This window comes from Poecilia latipinna, unplaced genomic scaffold, assembly GCF_001443285.1.
Source record: "Poecilia latipinna isolate Pla-1442-1.1 unplaced genomic scaffold, P_latipinna-1.0 Scaffold363, whole genome shotgun sequence".
Taxonomy (NCBI): domain Eukaryota; kingdom Metazoa; phylum Chordata; class Actinopteri; order Cyprinodontiformes; family Poeciliidae; genus Poecilia; species Poecilia latipinna.
In genome coordinates this window covers 330,596-350,466 of record NW_015112979.1, presented here as the reverse complement: position 1 = coordinate 350,466, position 19,871 = coordinate 330,596, and the positions used below count along the sequence as shown (strand labels likewise).

General features: G+C 40.0%; 1 protein-coding gene and 1 long non-coding RNA gene across 9 annotated transcripts in view; one reads left to right on the top strand and one right to left on the bottom strand.

The window, feature by feature from the left end:
• anks1b (ankyrin repeat and sterile alpha motif domain containing 1B) overlaps positions 1–19,871 on the bottom strand; it is a 206,927-nt gene that overhangs the window by 16,482 nt on the left and 170,574 nt on the right. For all 8 annotated transcript variants that reach the window (XM_015036284.1, XM_015036282.1, XM_015036283.1 and 5 more), the window contains 3 exons: positions 18,607–18,705; positions 16,646–16,798; positions 58–165 (listed from right to left, as the gene is read on the bottom strand). In XM_015036284.1, the coding sequence (XP_014891770.1) occupies positions 58–165; positions 16,646–16,798; positions 18,607–18,705 (360 nt within the window). The remainder of the gene's footprint in view (positions 1–57; positions 166–16,645; positions 16,799–18,606; positions 18,706–19,871) is intronic.
• LOC106949793 (uncharacterized) lies at positions 8,593–11,574 on the top strand. Its single transcript, XR_001425456.1, has 3 exons — positions 8,593–10,530; positions 11,113–11,259; positions 11,353–11,574. It is a non-coding gene; the product is annotated as an uncharacterized LOC106949793 (long non-coding RNA).

Sequence of the window (19,871 nt, the reverse complement as noted above, 5' to 3'; positions counted from 1 at the left end):
GCTACAGTCTGACTCTGACTCTGTGTAGGAACCGTGTTCAGCTTGTACCGTCCTCACCCGTAAGGAAATGGCCCGCGGAGGTTTCTGCGGCGTGTCGTCGTGTAGCCGGTCCCCCAGTGATGCCAGGATCCGCTTTCTGTGGCCAATAAGGTTGATCTTCAACACCTGAATGAACAAAAAGACATCAGAGCGTTGGAAAAAAACAAAAAACAAAAATAAAAAAAAAACAACTTCTACAGACGTGGGCTGGAAAGAAACTGATCGGGAACTTTTAGTAGATTTGCATTTCAACACCCAACTCTGGAAATTAGATGCTGAAGCTGCAAATATGCATAAAACTGATGACTCTTGTTTTAATTTACAAAGGTTAAATGAATCTTTTAAGAGTAAAACTGCTTTTAGATTAATCAATTAGTTCATTTCTGCGTCTTTAACGGTTGCACCGTCTCAGAGGAAGCAGTAAAGGCACCAAATGAACAGAAATGAATTCTGCTGCTTAACAAATAATGTTACTGATCATCCAATTATTGGAGGATAAGGTGAAAAGAGAGGCAACTTGGATGACAGATCAATTTCAGCCACTCAACTTTTTTGTGAAAGAAATGACAAAAATCTGATTTTAACAATCAACATTTCTTTGAACTCGAGAAGAATAAAACTTTTGCAGCTCAAGTTGAGAGGTTTTAACAAAAACAACAAATTGAAACTATTTCACTTTTATAGAAACAATGTCCTTGTTGGAACAGAAAAACATGAGAAAATGAGATGCATTTTCAATTTTAGAGACTGAAGTATAAAAATACCAGGGCTTTTCTTCAGCCTGACCTCTGGATGGTTTTAAATTTCCAGCAGCTTTTCATTTCCTCTCCTTTCCACACCAAACAATTTCTATAAAATACATCAAACTGAAGCATTTTATAACTTTTTAAACTGTCTGAAATGTATCTCTGGGTGTTCACGCTGCAATAAATGTTTGCTTATGAATGGAAAACATACACAGTCATTAATTAAAAGTATTTTTAAATCACTGAGATCATTGACATGCTGTGACAGAAATGAATTTAAAGAATAAATTCTTATCTGCCTTCACAGAAACATGATTTCTATAATGATAAAAATAATTTAATGAAGACAGCCAGCTAATTTTAAACACCAGCTGATCCGTTCTTCTTCTACTTTCTGACTTTGAGCTTCTCGTAGGACTCTTGGTTCCCTGAGGAGATCCGAGTCAAACAACAAGCTGGTAATTGTCTATAGATTCCCGTCTTGAGGCGCTCATTAACCACACAGAGTCCTTCATTCTGCTGCCGGTGCCAGGTACCGAATCCTCTACAGAGACGAGCAGGGACTCTGCAAGGATGTCGCTGGCGCCATCTGCACCTCCTGGCATCGCAAGGAAATTCAGCGAGCGTTTATATAACGGCTGCTCGAGGTCGTCCAAAAAGCATGAAAAAGAAAGAAGGCCTGTGTGGAAGAATAGGCTGCCTGGCATAAATCGTTATTCTACATCTGTTAAGCAATCAAACTGACAAGCTTGTCTTACAGAACATGGACACACTTTGTCTTTTTAATCATATATTTTAGCATATATTTAATTCCAGTTAAACTAGAATGCATAAAATACTTTTCACATCTGTTGTTTTCCACCCAAAGCTCGTCAAGCTCGACTCCAATGCTCAGATTTCTCCCATTTTCTTTTTCTTTTATTTCAAAAATCCATCCAATTACAACTGAAGCTTCTGAAAATTGGACTTTCATCACAGAAATGTATTTTGTGAATTTGTAGCCATGTAGAAAACCACCAAGACTATGATGGCCAATAAAAAAAGGCCATAAAATCTTCAGCCTTTACGGTGCCTCCTGTGGCGGTGGGGCTGCAGCATGACTCAGTTCTCACAATTCTGTTTCATCACGGATTAATAATTACTCACACACACACAAGCACAAAAAAAGGCACAGTAATTGCCCCGCACGGTGTGAACTGGTGCGCTACTTGTTGCCTTATGCAACAGCATCCACTTCAGATACACCAGAAGCCTCAACCTCAGCCTGGAGTTCAATTCTCACCATAGCAACAATGGTTGCTGCAGCAGTCACCCACACACACTCTCATCCCTCTTTAAAAAAAAACAACCAGAAAAAAAAAGAGAAGTGTGTGCGCTCTCGCTCACATGGAAACAGCCTAAACAGCTGTTAAAAGTGAGGGGAAGAAGATTATATTGTTGCTCTTCAATGGATGAGAATTAACTATTATTAAAACACACACTCCAGTCTCTGTGATGCTGCCGAACTGCAGCATCAGCCCATTTCCATTTAAATGATGTCTGTGCATGCTCATGTGTGACACTTGTGCCGCCATATAATCCTGACAGAGCAGCTATTCATTAAATCTAAACTCCATTCGCATCAACAGGAGACATAACCTTGATAAGGCGACGCTTGTACCTTCTGTTCCAGCGGCGTAATAACAACTGGAGGAAAAAGCAAAGCAGGTAAATACGATGCTGTCAGACGTAATCAGACCCTGTGAAGTTTTCTGTTCCGTCACATTAAAACTACAAACTTTGATGCCTTTTACTTTAATTTTATGTGATGAAGCAGCAGAACGTAGAAAGAAATGCGTGTTTATTTACAGTCCCTCTAAGACAGGGCTGGTATGTGAGGCAGGTATGAGCAATGGAACAGGGACGCTTCAGATATTTGCAGATTTTAGCTATTTGAAGGCGGCTGTGGCCCCCAACCAAGCAAATACCAAAAATCCACTGTAGTTTGGTCTGAATGTTGGGTTTACTAAGCCACCACAGTCCTGACAGAACATTAAAGCATTCAAATGTATCCTAAACAGAATAACCTGAAAGGTTTTAATAATATTTCCTCATCTAACAGACATACAGAGATGAAGAAGTCATGACTTGTTTTTACCGTTTGTCTCTGACCGCACACAGAAATGTGAAACAGTGGCTAACCGAGCTGCTTCACTCCGCCGGCGCTCCTGGTGTTATCGCCGTAGTATGAAGTCATCTGGGTCACTGTTTGCTTCCTCGGTTCTGCTGAGCTCTTCTGTGTGTCGTCTTTGTGCATCAATCAGGGCGCAAATCCTGTTAGCGGCCCCGCTACCCCAGATTGAACGTGCCTGATTAGCAGATTAGCCTCCATGCATTCGGTCAACAAACACACGCTTGCACTTCTTCCTGCTGAATTTTTTCTCCATCTCTGAAAAGTAACCTTCAAGTCCTTTAAGTTGGCGATCAGGAATTAGGAGCAGGAGGATTTGTTCTGCTCTGATTGCAAATAAAGTGGGTCATTTTAACACCTTCTTTCAGGTCAGTAAAACAGGGAAATCACAAGAACAGGTCCACCTCTTTGGAAACCGAACGATGGCGTTTTATTTTGAAAGGAGAACAGAACGCGTCGGATCGAGGTGCATTCACAGTGACCTCTGGCTCGGGACGCTGGAGACAAAAAGCCTTTTCTGTGCGTCTTACTGGAGGGGACGCTGGAGCTGGTGGGTTTACTGGACCGTGAAACACCGAGGGAACCAACAGTCCAGCCGCTGTTTGTGCTCAAGCTAGCAAACCGTTTTAATGATGGGAGAAGGAGGAAGTGAACACTTTCCCCCTCAGTCTCTTTTAATTTACACCGACTCGCCAAACTGTCCATCTCATTACCCTCATATTTTCTTTCCTTACGCCTCCCTTCGCTTTCTGTCCAGACTCCCTTGACCTCAAACCACCTCATTTGCCTGGTTCAATTCGAGCCTCGTCTTTTTTGTTATCTAGTTAATCTAAAAAGTTGGGAAAGAGACGAGGCTTCACAGCATCGTTCACCCGTGAAATCTGGCCCCGATGGCCACATCTTTGTTAGATTTTAGACTTACCTTCTCTTTGCAAGACTGCAAGGTTTAGTTCACTGCAACATCAACAATACCTGCAGCATCTGATGCTAATGGAGCAACTGGGGTTCAAACCTCTGAAGATTCCTCCATTGATTCCTGCAGATCAAAGAATCACTGGCCTAAGCTTACTTTAATTGCCTTGGTCAGAATGCATTACAGGACAACTGAGTGGTGGTATTGATCAGTAAATAGCTCAGGTCTGTCTGAATGCAATCTTAGAACCTGATTGCATGGCTTCAGGTACACCAAGGTGACTTGTTTTGTAAGAAAAGCAGCCAGCGTCGCTTTTAGAGTAGGTTTCAGCAGGATTACACCGGAGGAAACTAATGCTGTAATGTTCATCTATCGAAAGTCTTCTGCATTGCTGTGTTTCGGTTGTACTTGGAAGTGGGAAATTCAGACTTCCTAGTTGAAAAAAATCAACTGGAGTCGGGGAAACTGGGAGAAACGCCAACTGCTTCCAGTCACGACTTACAAACAGACTTTACATTCCAACATGGCCGCTCCTCGCATCACCAGTGGTAGAACGTGGTGGAAACATATTCCTTTTACAAGGCAAACATGTAAAAGTATGTCTTGAATCAACGTTACATGCAACTCTAAACTGTAAACAGTAAATGTTAAAGATCCTCTTTCTGTATAAAAGCACTGATCTAATTTGCCGGCTCTCGTTTGTGCATTAGCAAAGATTCACATTTACAGAAACGACGCGCGTCTCGTTTTTCACCCCAGTCATTGCCATTTTCCTGACCCCAAATCCTTAATCACCGCCGTCCTCCCGCTCGTTCTTTTTCATGTTGTTCCTCTGAGCTTTCAGCTGGAATGATTAGTATCGATTTGTCTGGACCCACGAGTGAGTGCGCACACCGGCAGCTCCAAGACACAACATCTAACCCCCTGAAGGCAGGCAGCGCTGGGCTCGGCTGAGTTCATGACAGCGATGTTCACACTTCGCCCCGATATTCCACCACAGCTGCTGCTGCTGCTAACGGGGCACGCACGAAGAAAACTAACTAAATATACATGTTTACAGTTCACACACACACACATCATTCTTGTGGCGATGGCTTATGGGAAACTAGAGACGACTGGTTTCTTAGCAACCGGAGGGGAGTTACGAGTAAATGTGTTAAAAAAAATGATGTGCGGCAGGAACCAATGGGACGGGTCGTTTCACAGGCAGCCAATGAAAACCGGCTGTTAATAAGTCTGCCTACATGGAGACAGATATATCTCCATTAATAGCACAAGAACTGTAACTACGACTTGGAGAACAGATCACGTGTGTGTGTGTGTGTGTGTGTGTGTGCAAACTCAGCCAAATGCTGCAGGATCTTGACTGAAATGAGATATCTCAAAGCTTACACACCCCACTGTACGCAGAGGGGCTCATGAATTCCCAGTAAGATGGGAGGAAATGGTCTCTGATATTTCCCTGGGTTAATAAATGCTTCAAAGCCTCACACTGGAACCAATCTTCACGCTGCAGAGGAGCACAAAAAGCTCTCCTCGGGCGCCAAACTGTGCATGTGCATTCAGAAAAGTAGGAAACGAACAGAAAGTGGCGGCACCAGAGTTCAGCCACCTTTTGGTCTTTCCACAAAACAAAAAGCCACTCAGGAAGAACTAAACACTTTTTTATTGAATGTCAGTTTGTAGACTGTAGGTCGTTTTTCTACCATCTAAGGCTGACGCGTCCAGGTTGGTGGTTTTTACATTGTGCTGGTTCTGCAGCAGCTGCTTGCAGTCAGAGCCAGCGAAGCGTGAAACTTACTGCACATGCAATATTTTATCCTGGAAAAGGTTAAAGGTACGTAATCAGGTTAGCAGGATGCCATACTGGCCGCTGTGAAGATAGATGCTAATAGGATTAGCTTTGCATTAGCTGCCTGTTACACCTGCTGTTTACTTTAACAGAGTTCTGCTGTTGGATTCTCACATCAGGCAAAATAAAGGGGAGGTAGCATCATGGTATGTGGATGAACACACTTTAACTAAAAGATGTAAGAGGAACATTTCCTGCTTTGGAATCACAGACTGATGATTTTTGTTTGAAAATAAATAATAAGGCTTTTTAAAAATAATTTTTGACATTGTGTGATGTACACAAATCATAACTTAATCTGAGGAACCCAGAAAATGAAAATCGCAGTGCTACTAAGCTAGTTCATGTCGTTTTCATAATAAAAATACATTAGAGTATTAGAGATTTATAAATTTGAAACAGCCTGAAAGTAATGACACTTTATATGAGCAGAACAAATTTATTTTTTAAAGTTTTTCTAATTTAGTGGGTCAGATCTGCTTAATGAGGTCAGATCAGAGTGGTTTATAGAGCCTGGCAGAGATGACAGGTCAGACTCAGAATATCTGGTTGTTTTAAGTCATAATAAATAAAAACTTCTCAGAAAATCACCCACTGGGTTCTTTCTATGGGCTTTACTACCACAAAGTAATGATCTGCTAAATAGGAGATCAGAGTAACCAAGCAGAATCCAAAGTAAAAGTCTGGATGATTATCGGCTTCACTGCTGAATGAGAGAAAAACGGTTTCTTTTCCTGTCCTTCCATCCTGATATCACTGATCCCTCCCTCTATTTACCTCCCAACTTTCCTTCCCTTTATGCTCCTACCTGACTGTTACTTTGTTCACTTTCATAACTTTGCAGAACAAGTTCATGCAGGCTGGAAATAAGTGAAATTCTTCATGTAATTGTTGGTTTTATAACAAAGTCTGAGCTAAATCTCTGCCTTTAAGCCATAAACTTTACTTTTTTATGGTGATTTTTCTCTTTAACGATTAAAAATCCCTTTTAAAAATGTCTGTTACCTCAGCCACCATGGTGGTGATGAAATACAACGCAGACCAATTATTATGCCCCTCAGGGAACAAATAATTGAACAGAAGGTAGATTTAACCTGATTGCTGTGTTTTTTTTATGTCTGCAGCTGGTTTGAAGCAAAACTAGATTAAAAACATTTTTTTTATGTTCAAATAATTCTGTGAACATTGCATCTTTCAGATGCCAAAATGTGGCCCAGCGCTCTAAAACATGCATGACGGAGAACTAAAAGAATTATTACCGAAACAGCATGACTCCCTCACTATGAGGAGAGCCTATTGCATAACCGAGGAGGCACTTCAGCTACATTTTTACTAAAATGTAGAAAATCAAGACCAGGAATTTACCAGCAGGACACAAACAGCTCAAACTTGTGCAATAATGAGTCGTTGAATCACCAAAGCCTCATCTGCGCTTTGATACTTTAACGCAAAGCCTGCATAGTGAGCACTAAAGTCCAGATCCACTACTTGCATGCACAGACAGTAAATTAGCCCAGTCAGCTGTGGAGACTGAGAGCCCTGGACTAGTTTAGTGTGCTGTAATCATCTCAGCCTTAATGGAGAAAGAGACTAAAGATACATAAAACAACTGCAAGGATCTCTGGATCAACTGCATCTGGGTTTCACAGCTATCCGTTATCCCTCTTTCCCCATCTCGTCCCAAACAGCTCACCTCTTCTCCTTCCAAATGCAGCAGCAGCAGTTCACTCCCCTCGTCTTGTTTCCTCCTGACTGCCGCTTTGTTGCCGTGCAGGACAAGTGCTTTATTTTCTCCTCTCTCTTTTCTCTCTTAGCCACAGCTGTCCTATCTTTACTCCTCGCCTCCTCACCACCGGCTTTGTCTCCCTTTCTCTCACCCTCACTCCTCTCTGCAGATCTCCAGAGCTCAACAACTCCTCCTCTTCCTTCAGCTTGCAGCAGCCGGGCTACATCTCTTACATGTCTCTGCCTGAGCTCTGCCTTTCTCTCTCCGCTGCACGCACAATCCCTCTCCCTGCGCCCTCTCTGTTTTTACCAGGCTTACGTTCGCCCTCCTCCTCCTCCTCCTCTAGCTCATCACTATGGAGACACTGAGCTTTGACTGGGACAAGCTCGTGCTCGCAAGGAGTGGAAGCTCGTCTGTGTTGTGTGCTGCCCATGCTGAACGAACCCAACAGCGGTGCTATCGTATCGTGAAGATTTTCAAGAAAAACAAATCTCGTTGGGCGTGACGGAGATGGAGAAAAGAAATCGTCTCCTTGAAGATTTATTTTGTCAGATCATAAAACCTTTAACAAGAAACAAAATGCTTTCTTAAAATGATTCCCTCTATTATTAAGAAGAGAAACCAGCCAAAAAATTCAGAACTGAACTTACTGATGTGTTTTGGGTCATGAGTTTATGACCCAAAATAATCTGTTTGGCCTACTTCATGTTGTCACTCAGGTTCTTTTTCAGTGGTTTTCCTGATTCTACATGTTAATTGCTGCTAATTTATGGATCAACAAGTGGATAAAAACATTTTTTCCCATAGAACTAAGTTTGTTTAAATAGTTTTTCTACTGTTAAATCAGTAAAAACAGAATTTGAAAACTGCAATTTGTCTTTACGAAGCGTATCTATGTCTAATATTAACATTCAGTTGATAATTGTGATTAAAAAAAAAAACGAAACAATCTGTTAAAGACATTTTACTGCACTGAACATACAATCTCTGGCCAAACTTTTCTTTTAATTGGATTCTAAAATGTCAAACTATTTCCGACTTCTTGAAATTAAAAATCAGCTTTTAGTTTGAAATGTCGCAAATTTAACAGACAAAGAACATAATTACAGTGGAGCTGTTCCAATCGGAGATTTTGAGGCTGATTTCCAAACTATTTTGCAACGCGATCATGACAGATGATGTTTTCTCCAAATAAAACAATGAGCTGCATTGTTTTCTCTAATGACACATTAGGTACCTCGGATTTTATTGTCTGGTTGAGTTACAGACATGTTGGGGCAATGGACAGAAAACAGCTCAGAATGCTGAAAATACTATCTGATCATCAGCGTTCTTTTATTAGGAGCAGTTATTACTGACGATGTGATTTCTAGTTCTCTCTCTAAAAGTTGGGTTATCCGAGTACTGGATTGATTTAACCTGACATTTGCAGAATCAGGTAAACACCAGAAGAAATGTGATGCTTTATTCAAAGCATGAGTAAAGTTTATATGTAAAGGGTATTTGTTAACAGAGTCGGATCAGATGGAAGTCAAGCTTGACGTCAGCCCAGCTATTTCTGGCTTTTCGGTGGTCTACTTAAGTGATCAAGTGGACTGAACCAAACATAGAACATAACTCGGTTTCTATTTTACCTGACAAAACTTTAACTGATAAAAACAAAAGCCCTGCAGTTCATAAGGGATCTTACATGTTAAGTTTACCGATTTAAATTTGCACAAGGCATCAGCTTTAAAAATCTCTGTAAATGATAAGCCGTCTGCAGAGATTTAAGAAGTAGGACGACTGTTCAAACATGAGAAGTTAGTGCACTTCATCTAAAAGTATACTTAACAACTGTTATAAGTTTAAACATCATGAACATTATCTCAAATCTGCACATTGGAAATGGTGCAATTCACAAACCAATGACCAATGTTTTTGATAAAATCTCCAAAGCAGATGACGATAAACTAACGGGACAAGACGAACGCAACAAGAACACATTTTGGCGATGCTTTCTAGTTGATGTGAAAGCTGAAATTTGGATTTTTGAAAACCATGACATCCAAATAATCTGTGTAAAAAAACTAATACAAGACAATAATGTATTTAAAACACTGTGGCTTGCTTTTAATTTGGCGTAATTGACTGAATCATTAAGCTGTTTGGTCAACAATCACAGTCTGTTGACGACAGGTAGAAAGGTAAGCTTTCTGGGCAGAATCACCCAAAAACTCTACTTGGTTACATCAAACAGCTGATTTTTAGATATTCATTGTTTTTCCTTTCCGTAAAACTGCTGTAAAATGTGGATAAGAGGCTGTAATTCTGCATTATTGAGCACAATTTTCTCGCCGTGAAGCAGGAGGAGGTTTTGTGCAGAGTGTTTACTCGATTCCTGCAACTGAAGTCAGAATGACCACACAGCCCACCTCTAGAGAGAAACACTGGTTAAAAGTTCGCCTGTGGGGTCACACACACTCCCTCCTGGTGCCTCCCACAAGACCCGCCATTCAGAGAGCGACACCACAGGAAACACACACTCCAGTCCGGAGGCGAATCTTCCCACATAAAGGTCAACACAATCTACATCTGGCTCCTCTGCCGACACGCAGCACCACTGATGATCGCCGTTGTTTGGGGGGGGGGGAAATGTGGGGGCGCTAAGCTGCACTAGCAGAAGTTCTGGATGCATATAGGTGTGGGAGATATGAGGTATATGATCCTGCGGTGTCCAACCATCTGGTGATGGGATGTGAGACAATCTGTCCATTTGGAGAGGCGACAGAGAAGGCGATAAGCAAAGAAATCTCACATACAGAGGATCTGGAATCGTGTCAAGAAAACACAACCCTATGCACGTACACACAAACAGGTTTTAGATTACTTATACCAACTGCACCGTCTCTATGGTAACTAGCAGCTGTCATGGCAACCAAGTACAAACGACGTTAGAAAAAAACAAACCTTGAACTCTGATTTTCAGTTTTGATTTGGATAACTTGAACAGAAAACTCAGACTCTTTTTTTCTTTTTTCTCCAGACACACTGAAGTATTTTCTTTCACTTCCTGACGTTAAAGCGGTTTAATGGAAGATGCAGGTACAAGTTCGAACACGGTCACAAGCCTTCACAAGCCTTCACAAGCCAGAGGAAGGCATGAAGGAGGAAAATCTTTGCTTAAGTACTTTACCAAAAATGGCAAAAAAAAAAACAAAACACCGATAATATTCTCCTCTGATGAATTACTCAGCGTGCTGAGCTATAAAAGCTGACTAATGAATCCGCGTCTCGGTTGGAAAGCGTTTGCAACGTTTAAAATCCTGTTACCAAAACGCCCCCCCCCCTCCCCCCCCAAAAAAAGTTTTCTCACACATGTTGCTGCACACTGCCAATCTGCTGGCTGAAAGGCTTTTACACTTTCTGTAATTATTAATGTGGATCAATAGAAAGTAGAGCAACTCTAAACAACAAAAATGAGCTTTTTGGGCTAATAAAAACTAAACAACACAACCTCAAAATTGCACAAAGCAGGAAGTCGAGTGAATAATTTATTCTGAAAGTGTTTATCTGTATTACCTTACCTAAAAAAGACATATTTCACAAACTCATAAAGAGACTGATAATGTTGGTTAAGCACAAGACAGACTTATAAATCAGAAGCCATGTTTTAACGCTGCTCAGGTAACTGAGGACACGGCAGACAGCTGAAGACTTCTTCTCCGATACCGGGATGCAGTCGTCTGGAAAACATTAGGGGAACGGCTCCTCCAGGGCCACAAACTATCTGCACTTCACCGTGAAAGCATCTTTCCGAAATGAAATCCATTTGTAATTGCCTCACTTCTGCTTCTCAGAGGACCTCCTTTAAACGAGAGCAATTTGGATCCCTGATGGAGCCGTTTTCTGCTTTCTCACCTCCAGACTAAATCTGGGCAGAAAGAGAGGCAGCAGCGCCATCGTGTGGATTACTACGCAAAGCGCATGCACCCTGCTGCACTGCAGGATCATATATATGCAAGAGAAAAGATATCTGTAGATTAATCTATGTTCAGTTCTATATGCTATTCTAATATATTTAGGATTTATTCAGAGGAAGTTTGAGATTTTACAGGCTTACATTAAAAGATGGATGGATTTACTTTGGATGTGGGAGTTTTCCTGATTTTAACAAAGCAACAAATACTTCCTGTAAGTAAACATCACAATAAATCATTTTCAAGACAAAGCAATCAGGAGGATTGTTCACATCACAGTCGTGAGAATAGGATTACATTAGTTTAAAGAAAAAATAAAAACTCAAATCACCTCCAAACAGAATTTTTTTATATCTAAGTGCAACGAATGAAGCAAGAAAAGGTTTTCCTTTTGTTCTGATTACCAAATATGTCATATTTTTTGGTTTAATGGATATGATATCCGCTGTGCTTTCAAGCTGCGCAGCTCATAAATCATTTTGGTTCATATCTGAAATGAAATTTCCTGAGCCAGTAGGGTTTAATTCACTAAGTTTAAACAAAGGAGACAAAATCAAAATCTAAGCAACAAATTCAGTTCTAATTCTTTATGTATTATTAATAGAAACTTAATAATAAACGTCATTTTCAGTGAATTTTCATTACAGATTCTAAGTTATTCACTCAATTTCTTCTTCATAATAATAAATTCACCTCTCGCTCTTGAAGTATTTTTGGACAAGAATCAAACTCGACATATTGCTACTTTTACTTGGTGTCTGTTACAAGTTGTGGAAAAAAAATTACTGGACTTAAACGTTCAGCAGTTTCTGATATTAAAATAGATTTCATATGCAAATAAACAACACAATAGTTTAGGTAACATGTTAAGCACATCTCATTAACAAATCATTTCTAATCCAACAGGTAAATTAATATTATATTATCTTTTATCTGACCCTGTAAAAGAGTGCTTCAAGGTATCTCTTTGCAGACACATTTTTCTCGTGCTCTAATGCCAAATTTATGTATTTTTTTGGTGCAAAATGTGAGCAAACCTGCATTTGCATGCCCCAATTCTGAAACAAGACACAAAGGCAGATCTGCTCCTAAAATAGCTCCAGTGAACAGCAGCGTCCCTGGGCTCACTCTGCCTGCCCACAGTTAAATGAAGTATTATGTCTACATGCATTTAGAGGAAACTCCTCCCATTTTTATGTACAGCGAACACAAAACATTACAATAAGCCTCCAAAAAGAGAATTATAAAGTTTAAAAAAATCCTAAACTTTTCTCATGTTGACATATTTATCCAACATTATTGAGCTGAAATACAAATCAGCGTTAATTTACTAACATGTCATATTTAAGGTCAAAAAATTTGCCTGAGGACTGAGAGTGATGTCAAGCTGGGTTTGTCTGTTCATCCTGGAAGTAAGCAATAAATGGCCGCCTTTTCAAAATAAAGTTATTTTAAATTATTTACCATTGACGAGGAGGTATAGCTAATGTCTTAATTAGAGTCTGGTTACTAGCTGACTTAAATTTTACTTGTATTTGTACTGTATGCAGTAATAAATGGATAGTCAAAAAGGTGATGTTTTTTCTTCCCCATTATAAATGTGACGAGTACTTTATGAGCTTTGTAAAAAAAAAAAAAAGGAACTATATCTTTACTATGACTTTGTGTTTCCAAGTGTTTTCAGATTTTTTTTTTTTTTAAATAAATTTCAACAATCAGTGGAGGCATTAGGAGTCCAACAGTAATCCTTCTGGCAGGGTCGGCTGTGAGGTCAGCCTGTAGATGACTGGTAATCTAACAGGTGAGAGGTGTGTGTGCACACCGTCTCCCTCTGCAGTGTGTCGTCAGAGTGTGTGTGGGATCAGGCAGTATTTTAAATCTAACCCCCCAAACTGCACATATGTGCCCAGTCACACTGAGCCGTGTTCCAGCTCCATCAACAGCATCCTCTCTTGTCTCTGCGCACCCAGCAGCATCTGTTGCCCCTGGCAATTTCATAAAACCAGGAGATAAATTCACTTCTTTTTTTTTCTTTTTTTAGGATTTATTCTCTTTTTCTGTGTGTGTGTTCTGGGAAACAATTCCTCAAATTAGTTTTTATTTTGATCTCATCTTGTGTCCTGCCAGCATCTCTCTGCAGCATCTCCTTCAGGTAGAGCGGTGACCTCCCCATGACCTCAGGGACTCCTCTAGTTACACTGTGCATTCATATGCACTCACCGTAAATCAGCAAGAATAGAGCATTCTGACATCCTGAAAGAAAAAACCTACATATGCAGTACATATGGGTGTGCATTTTTAGACTTTTTTGGTAACATTTAGCTTAAAATTCTGCAACAAACTTTCCGTAAAGAAAGAATTTAAGAACTAGAAGCTTTATCTTCTCTGTGCTGAACTGTGTGGTAGCCTGGAGACAGACTATTTTTAATGCAGTGATGAGTCCACTTAGACGAGGATAGATTAAAGAGTGGGCTGCAAACAAAGCTGGAGGAAAGAGTCTCTTTCTGATGGAAAATTTCCTGTTTACAATGTCCTACCATCTAACTGTCAACACGTTTAATTCTGGATTCTTCTCTTATTCTTGAAACTGAACATTTCTTTTAAGATGATAACAGGAATCGTTGGCTTTCTGTTTTGTGGGGAGTAAAACACACACCATTTTTTTAGTCTAAAATTGGAAAGACAAGACGACATGTTATTGACATGAGCCAGATTTGTGTTGATCTTTATAAGTCAAATCAAGAAACAACGCAAAATACAAAGGGAGGATCCTAAGTTAGTACCATATGCTCATTACACTTTCTAGAAAACTAAATGCATCTTTTTAATCAAGAATATTTCTCAAATTAATCCCACAGAGCTTTACATACAATATAAAACCATCTACAGGGCTCCTCTGGAGAAGACTAGAATTTGATTTTGGTATTTTCAAGGTTTTTGGGTCTGGCGAAAATAGAAATTAGAGGAAGTAAATACATTTATTTTCATCCCCACTCTTGGTTTAAAAGTGGTTCCTCCCTGTCTGTCCATCAAACCATTTAGGTGTCCATGCATTCATTCATTCATTTGTCCATAATGGACTAAATAAGGGCTGAAAACTCCAAAACTCTGTCAATTTTACAAGACAAATATGTCAAACCGTATTATTCTAAGATATTATGGTGATGCAACATTAAATATCATCACTTTGTTGAAATAATATCCTAAATTTTTCCCCTAAAGATAATGTAAAAATCACTTTTGGCAAAAACAACAACAAAAAAACAAAAAAAACAAACAAAAAAAAAAACAAAACAAGGCTTTTATTTTGGGAAGGTGATGACAAAGAAGTTAGTTTAAATGATCTGATTTCATTCAGTGCTGCAACAGAAAACTTTCTCTTCATTGTGAAAACATTTTAGCCTAAAATCGATTTCAAAACTGCAGATTCAGACTTTTATTTACTCCCTGCTGTGTGCTTGTGCGCCCCTTAGCTGCAGAACACCAACCAGAACGGATGCAAAGTTACAACATTCATATAAAACAGAATTTACAGCTCCAGAGTGTCCGATGTGGAGTTGATTTCATGTTATCACATAAACATGAGGATGTATTAACACATTTTCTATGTCACATTCAGAGGAGCAGAAACAGCAGCAGCAGCAGCAGCAGCAGCAGCGCAGTGAGTGGGCGGTATCCCCAGTTTGATGAAACATCTTGCATCCCACATGCTTATATAACTCCCTCTCTACCTCCTCCAGCTGATCACTCATCACTTTATCCACTGCTGGGAAGGAGAAAAAAAACACCACTTCTCTCTGCTTTCCATCTCTCCCAGTCAAATCAGCCGAACAGGCGGCCTCCTGCAATCGAGCGTGATTCGGTTAAACCGTCGGCATCAAAAGCCCCCCGTCAGTCAGACGGGATCACGGCGCTGTAAATCACAGCTCCAGTGGAGATTTTGCGTCGTCGAAACCGAACAACAAACGCCGATTGCATCATCAGAACTCAGGCAACAAGCGTCGCTATCAGCAGGCTCGTTCACAAGAGGAGCGATGTTAACGATGCAGCAGCAAAACGCCACAGAACCAGAACGGCAGCAGGGCACACACTCCGTCTGCATCGTCAGCACACACAGCCCAGTAACGAGAAAAGCCCAGTGGGCGTTCAGGTTCACATCAGATCAGGTTAACGAACGCCAGCAGGGCCTGATGCTGACGGACAGTTTATCAACTACGGGACACAAATTCACCCTACTGCCAAGGTCAAAGATTTTATCTAAACTTTCATGGAAAAGATTGATGAATGTCTGAAGTGAGCAAAAGCACCTGATGTTAAAGAATAGCAGCGTTTAATGAGAGAAAATGGTAATCATGGGTTTTAGCGACCACAGCCACTGAAATCATCAACTTCCTCTTAAAAAATGCTTTAACTGGATATTTTAATAGTTCAAACATTAAATATGCCTTCATGTGCATTGATACGCACAGAGGAAACCGTTTTAGCATGACTGCAGAAACTAACATCTAGGGTCCTCTGGTGAGAATAATCTGGAGGCTGCAGTTCAACAGCACAGCTCTGCTCTGCATTCTGGGTATATTAAAACACCTTATTAAGTTGCTCTACTTCAATCTATTTCCCCTTCTTGTCCACTGAGGTCATTCCTATAGATCATTTCCTCCTCCACTGACACTAAGCCTTTCTAAAGGCACTGACCTCAAAACTGTTAAACTTTTGTCCAAGATGCTGAAAAGCCAAGTTTGTGTCAGAAAGCCAGTCAGCTCTTCCATTTCTGATTAGAAGACCAGTAAAATATCCAACTGGAATGATGCTAAAGGTTTGTTAAAGTTTGTAACACAGAGCCAGTATTAAGAGCTCTTTAAGTCACATTTAGGTCTCTGTGCACAGCTTGATCTCTGAAGTGCAGAAATCCATAATAAATCCATTTGTTCCCATTAAATTACAGTTATATTATTATTATCACTCCACCTGTTCACATAACAGGCTGAGGCCCATGCTGAGTGCATGCAAGCTTCTGATAGAAACTTTATTCCTCTTAAAGCTGAGGTTTGCAGCCTTTATGTCACTAAAAGACAGAGTGCCTTTGCTTTATTTTGGATTATTTACAGCTTTGGACCGACTTTTTGTTGATGCAGCAGAACCACGAGTACAGATTAACTACTGTTCTTATGCCCTTTTTCTATAAAAGCCCAGAATGTGGGAGACATTCTCAGCACTGCTGAGTTAGCAGCGACACTTACATTGATCAGCTCGATCTCCCAGATCTTTTTGACCAGCTCCATGGACGTGTAGCCGTTGACGAGGAAAGACTTTGTGTAGTCGCCGAGCTCCAGAGACTCCAGCCACTCGGCCACTGACGTGGGGTTGTTGCCATCGTAGCCCACCGGTCGCACCTGAACACAAATCACATTTCAGGGAGGAAAACAACTTTTCTGAAGCCGTGTCCAAGATTTCACCAGATATTTTTTCAGGATTTCAGCATCATTGTTTGTATTTAGCAGCTGAATACAAATGCCGATACGCTCGATTTAAAATGAAAACACATTCAAGCTCAGCTTTCGCTCAGTGCCGCAAATTTATGAGACGAGCCTGGACAGTTTCTTCAGGCGCTTTTAGTAAAATATAAAATAAGAATTAAAACTGCCATCAAGCCACTTATATTTATATATGAAAAACTGACAAACTGTACATGAGCATCTGCAATAAAATAAAAGTAAAGATAACTGAATAAATGTTATTCTGTTCATTTTACCTAAGATTTCATGAAAAAGGAAATTCTTCTGTTTAAAAATAATAATCCCTAATGTTTCCATATTCACTCTGTGCAGAATATTTTTTTAAAAAATGAATCCTTTTCTGTCCAAACAGGCAGAAGTTGTCTCTGTGAGTGCGTCTATATTTTTATAGTAAAACCAAGTAAACAAGCTTCTCTCTTGATTCGGGTCTGAATGTGACAGTAACAGCAGGGGGTTTTCCGCGCAGAGGGGAAAACTCTGAGTGCAACGGATAATTAATAATTCATCCACCTTTATTTTGACAGCCCAAACAGCCCCAGAGTTCGTTTTGCTTCAAACAAGCTTCCCACAACCTCCACCTCGCGTTCAGGATGTGTGCGACTGCACGTCTCCGAGTTAAAAGGTTTCGTCTTCGGTGCCGTTTGGAAAAGTTTAGCGTGAGTGAGAGGAGAGAAAGTGCTGACTGGAGATCTAAGTTTGTCTCTCGCTTCAGACTCCTTCAACTCCTTTCTCCTCATTTGCATGTGATTGTGCTCATTTATTGCAGTAACGACATTATTTTTGGCCGACAGCAACAACATTTCATTCAATTCCAGACTCAGTTTATTAGATTTTGCTTAAAAAGACAATCTAAGTCTGCTGGAACTGGTTGTTGTTATGCTTGAATAGTGAGCGGCTATTTAGCTAAAGCTACATTTTGTGAGTCTTTTTTTAATTCATGCTCAGTGGTTGGATTTCTTTATCTCATGATTGTGAATAAAACTTTGAAACAATCATAAAAAGGCTGACGTTTCTAAAGTTTTTGGGTCTGAATTAATAAGCAGCTTATTGTGTGTAAAGGGAATATTTTCATTCTAGTGACGCCACCTGCTGGCAATGCTGGTTTACCCTCATTAACTTCTTACTGCCTGAATTCATTTTGCAATTGCAATTTATTTTAGCAACAAAAACACAAATCCAACCACCAAGTACTTCTAATATGACTACAGGTATGTATGGAATATTATCATCTCAAGATATTGAGGTGCAGCTCATCATTAAGCTGCGGTGACCGTGGGTCCAGTAAACAGACCAGTGAAGAACATTGCCTAACAGAAACAGATCATCGCAGTCTGATTGATTTATTTTGTTTATTAAAATGTGAAAGAAAGAGAACCAGTTTCAGAACCTCAAATCTTTATCTAAAAGTTTCCAAAAGCCAAAAAAGAAAAAGGAGTAAAATCCACATTTTTGGATTAACGTGGATTTACGTAGGTTGTTGATGCAGTAAAAGATGAATCTAGGTACATTATTTCTTTTCAGAAATTTCAGCTTTAATGCAAAGATCATGAATAACACCATGTCCGGCACATGTGCTGTGATATCAGGTAGTGAAATATTAGCAGCACCTCCTGTGAGTTAATACTTTCAGGATGGACCATGTGGCTTTTGGGACACATTTTGTGTTAAATCCGAGTTGAACTGACCCTGGGCAGCAGCCGGATGGCCTGCAGGAGGCGCTGTCTGTGGGCAGAGTTCAGAATCCCTATTTCCAGCAGGTCTTGGTCCTCCACCACGTTGCTTCCCTGTAAAACAAAAACAAATAAAAAAAAAAAAAACTTAGAATCACTGGAACTGACCGTTTGATCCTCATAACAGTTATCTGGCAAAATAAAAGCAAAACAGCTTTATTTATGCCTAAATATATCCAAAATAACACAAACACCAGCTGCTGTTTTGGTTTTTGGGTAGCCGGACGAATCTTTAGAGAACCCTGCAACTGTTTCTGCCTGGCAACCAGATCAATTAAAGAGTTCCTGTTTAATTTGCTCTGAGAGACTCTTTGCTCCACGACCAATAGATCACATATCTGCTCTAATAAATACAGTTTCCATATATAAAAATAGCTAGTCCATCTAAAAATGGTTAATTTAGGTCTTAAAGGGTTAGAAAGTAACCCATATTTTTATTAAATCGTACAGGTTAAACTGCCTCTACAAAATAATTTTTAGCTGATTTCCTAAATCTACATTTAAATAATATTTTTATTTCACTTTAACAACTGCAGAAACGTTTTTAATCGAATTATCAAGTGGTGCTTAAAAGCCGATTCCTGTAGAAAGTGGATATGTTCCAGAGTTTACAACTTGTATTTTATTATTACAATAAACGTCTCATAGTTGTGCTGAGGAACTTGTCAGGAGGCAGTGATGGATTTCTGGTGCAACTCCGTCACCAGGAGGTCACGGCAAATCAAATTCAGAAACTAATTGCATTCAGAAGACAGAATCAGTGAAGAGTCTAGCTGTGTGTATTTTAATCTCAGAATCAATCCAGCTGTTCTGTGAAAGCCTCAGAGGTTCATTATGGAAAACGAACGTCGTGAAAACCAAGAAGCACAGCAGACAGGTGAGGCGCATCCTCACCTGTCTGGTTGGGTAAAAACATCCGTTGACGAGCCGTTACTTGCACACCTGGTAAAAACGAAGCCACTAGAAGTCTGGTTTGTAGCTAAAAACTCGTGGTGGACTTTTATCAAAGGTTTACAACAAAGTCTATCAATCGGCTAAAATGGTCTAGTTAAAGTACAGACATAAATCCAACTCTGATTAGCATAATTAATATTAACATCTATCCACTCTGGTATGAGCATGAATAATATCGGGGGGGGGGGGGGGGGGGGGGGGGGAAAGTTTTTTTTGGGGCACCTTTTGTTGTTCTGCAAAAGGGGTTTTTAAAAAAAAAATAAATA